This window comes from Micromys minutus, assembly GCF_963924665.1.
Source record: "Micromys minutus genome assembly, chromosome: 16".
In the NCBI taxonomy this organism is placed as follows: domain Eukaryota; kingdom Metazoa; phylum Chordata; class Mammalia; order Rodentia; family Muridae; genus Micromys; species Micromys minutus.
Window position 1 is genome coordinate 32,357,084 of NC_137985.1, and position 1,435 is coordinate 32,358,518.

The 1,435-nt window shown below is 36.3% G+C and overlaps 1 protein-coding gene across 1 annotated transcript; it reads left to right on the forward strand.

Moving 5' to 3' along the window:
• Positions 1-208: 208 nt before the first annotated feature.
• On the forward strand, positions 209-1,150 carry LOC308431099 (olfactory receptor 8C8-like; the record flags this gene model as incomplete). The annotated part of the gene is made up of 1 exon (XM_080930450.1): positions 209-1,150. The coding sequence occupies one exon, from the start codon at positions 209-211 to the stop codon at positions 1,148-1,150; it is 942 nt and encodes a 313-aa protein (XP_080786576.1).
• Between the last annotated feature and the right edge of the window lie 285 nt (positions 1,151-1,435).

Here is a 1,435-nt window from a genome sequence, read left to right on the forward strand (position 1 = left end):
CTATAAGTGAAGGAAAGGATTTAAACTCAAATGAATTTTCTAGAGCTAAACAAGTCATGGGTAGGGAAAAGAGGAATAAGCAATTGCTTAGGTCTCACTGTACCCTTACTCATATTTACAAACTAATATATCCAACTCTGCTCTTACAGTGAGAGATGGTTTATGGGTTAACACTATCTTTTATCACTTATTCCTGCAGGTGCCACACATGATAGAAATGGCTACGGAAAATAAATCTTCAGTGTCTGAGTTTATTCTTATGGGACTGACAGAACAACCTGAGCTCCAGCTGCCCTTATTTGTTTTGTTCTTGTTGAACTACACAGCCACTGTGATGGGCAACTTGAGCTTAATGAGTCTCATTTCTCTCAACTCAAACCTGCACACTCCCATGTATTTTTTCATCTTCAATCTGTCCTTCATTGATTTCTGTTATTCAATGGTCTTTACCCCTAAAATGCTGATGAGTTTTGTTTTAGAGAAGAACACCATCTCCTTCAGAGGATGTATGACTCAACTGTTTTTCTTCTGTGTTTTTATAAATGCTGAGAGTTATGTGCTGACAGCCATGGCCTATGATCGCTATGTGGCCATTGGTCAACCATTAATGTATCAAGTTGTTATGTCCCCTAAGATCTGTTGTGTGTTAATATTTGGATCTTATTTGATGGGGTTTGTTAGTGCCATCACTCACACAGGTTGTATGGTCAGGCTCAGTTTTTGTGATTCTAACATCATCAACCATTACATGTGTGACATCTTCCCTCTCCTCCAGCTCTCCTGTAGTAGCACCTATGTCAATGAACTTATGAGCTATGTTGCAGTGGGTACAGGTATCACTTTTTGTAGCCTCATTATCTTAATTTCATATGCTATGATTCTCTTCAATATCATTCATATATCATCAGGTAAGGGTTGGTCCAAAGCCTTGGGTACTTGTGGGTCTCACATCATAACCGTTAGTCTCTTCTATGGATCTGGACTGCTTGCTTATGTAAAGCCACCATCTGCTGAAACTATGGGACAAGCAAAATTTTTCTCAGTATTTTATACTTTATTGGTGCCCATGTTAAACCCTCTTATTTATAGCCTCAGAAACAAGGATGTCAAGCTTGCTGTGAAGAAAACCTGGAAAAGAATCACAAGCTGATTTATGATATGTTTTTTTTTTTATTTAAACTCATCACTTTCTGTTTGATATGTTTTTCTTTGTCCTTGTCTTTCATATTTTCTATATTGTATTCTTTAATTTATCATTGTCCTTCAATAGTATTGATATAAATCATACTATAACACCGCATTTCTCTTGAAGCTGTGAAATATAACTTTGTGTGTACTCTGAAGATATGAGACATCCTCATATTCAATGTTTTTTGAAGATGATATTATGTTCATTGCCTATATGACGTTAAGACCCTGGTCAATTTTTTTATAT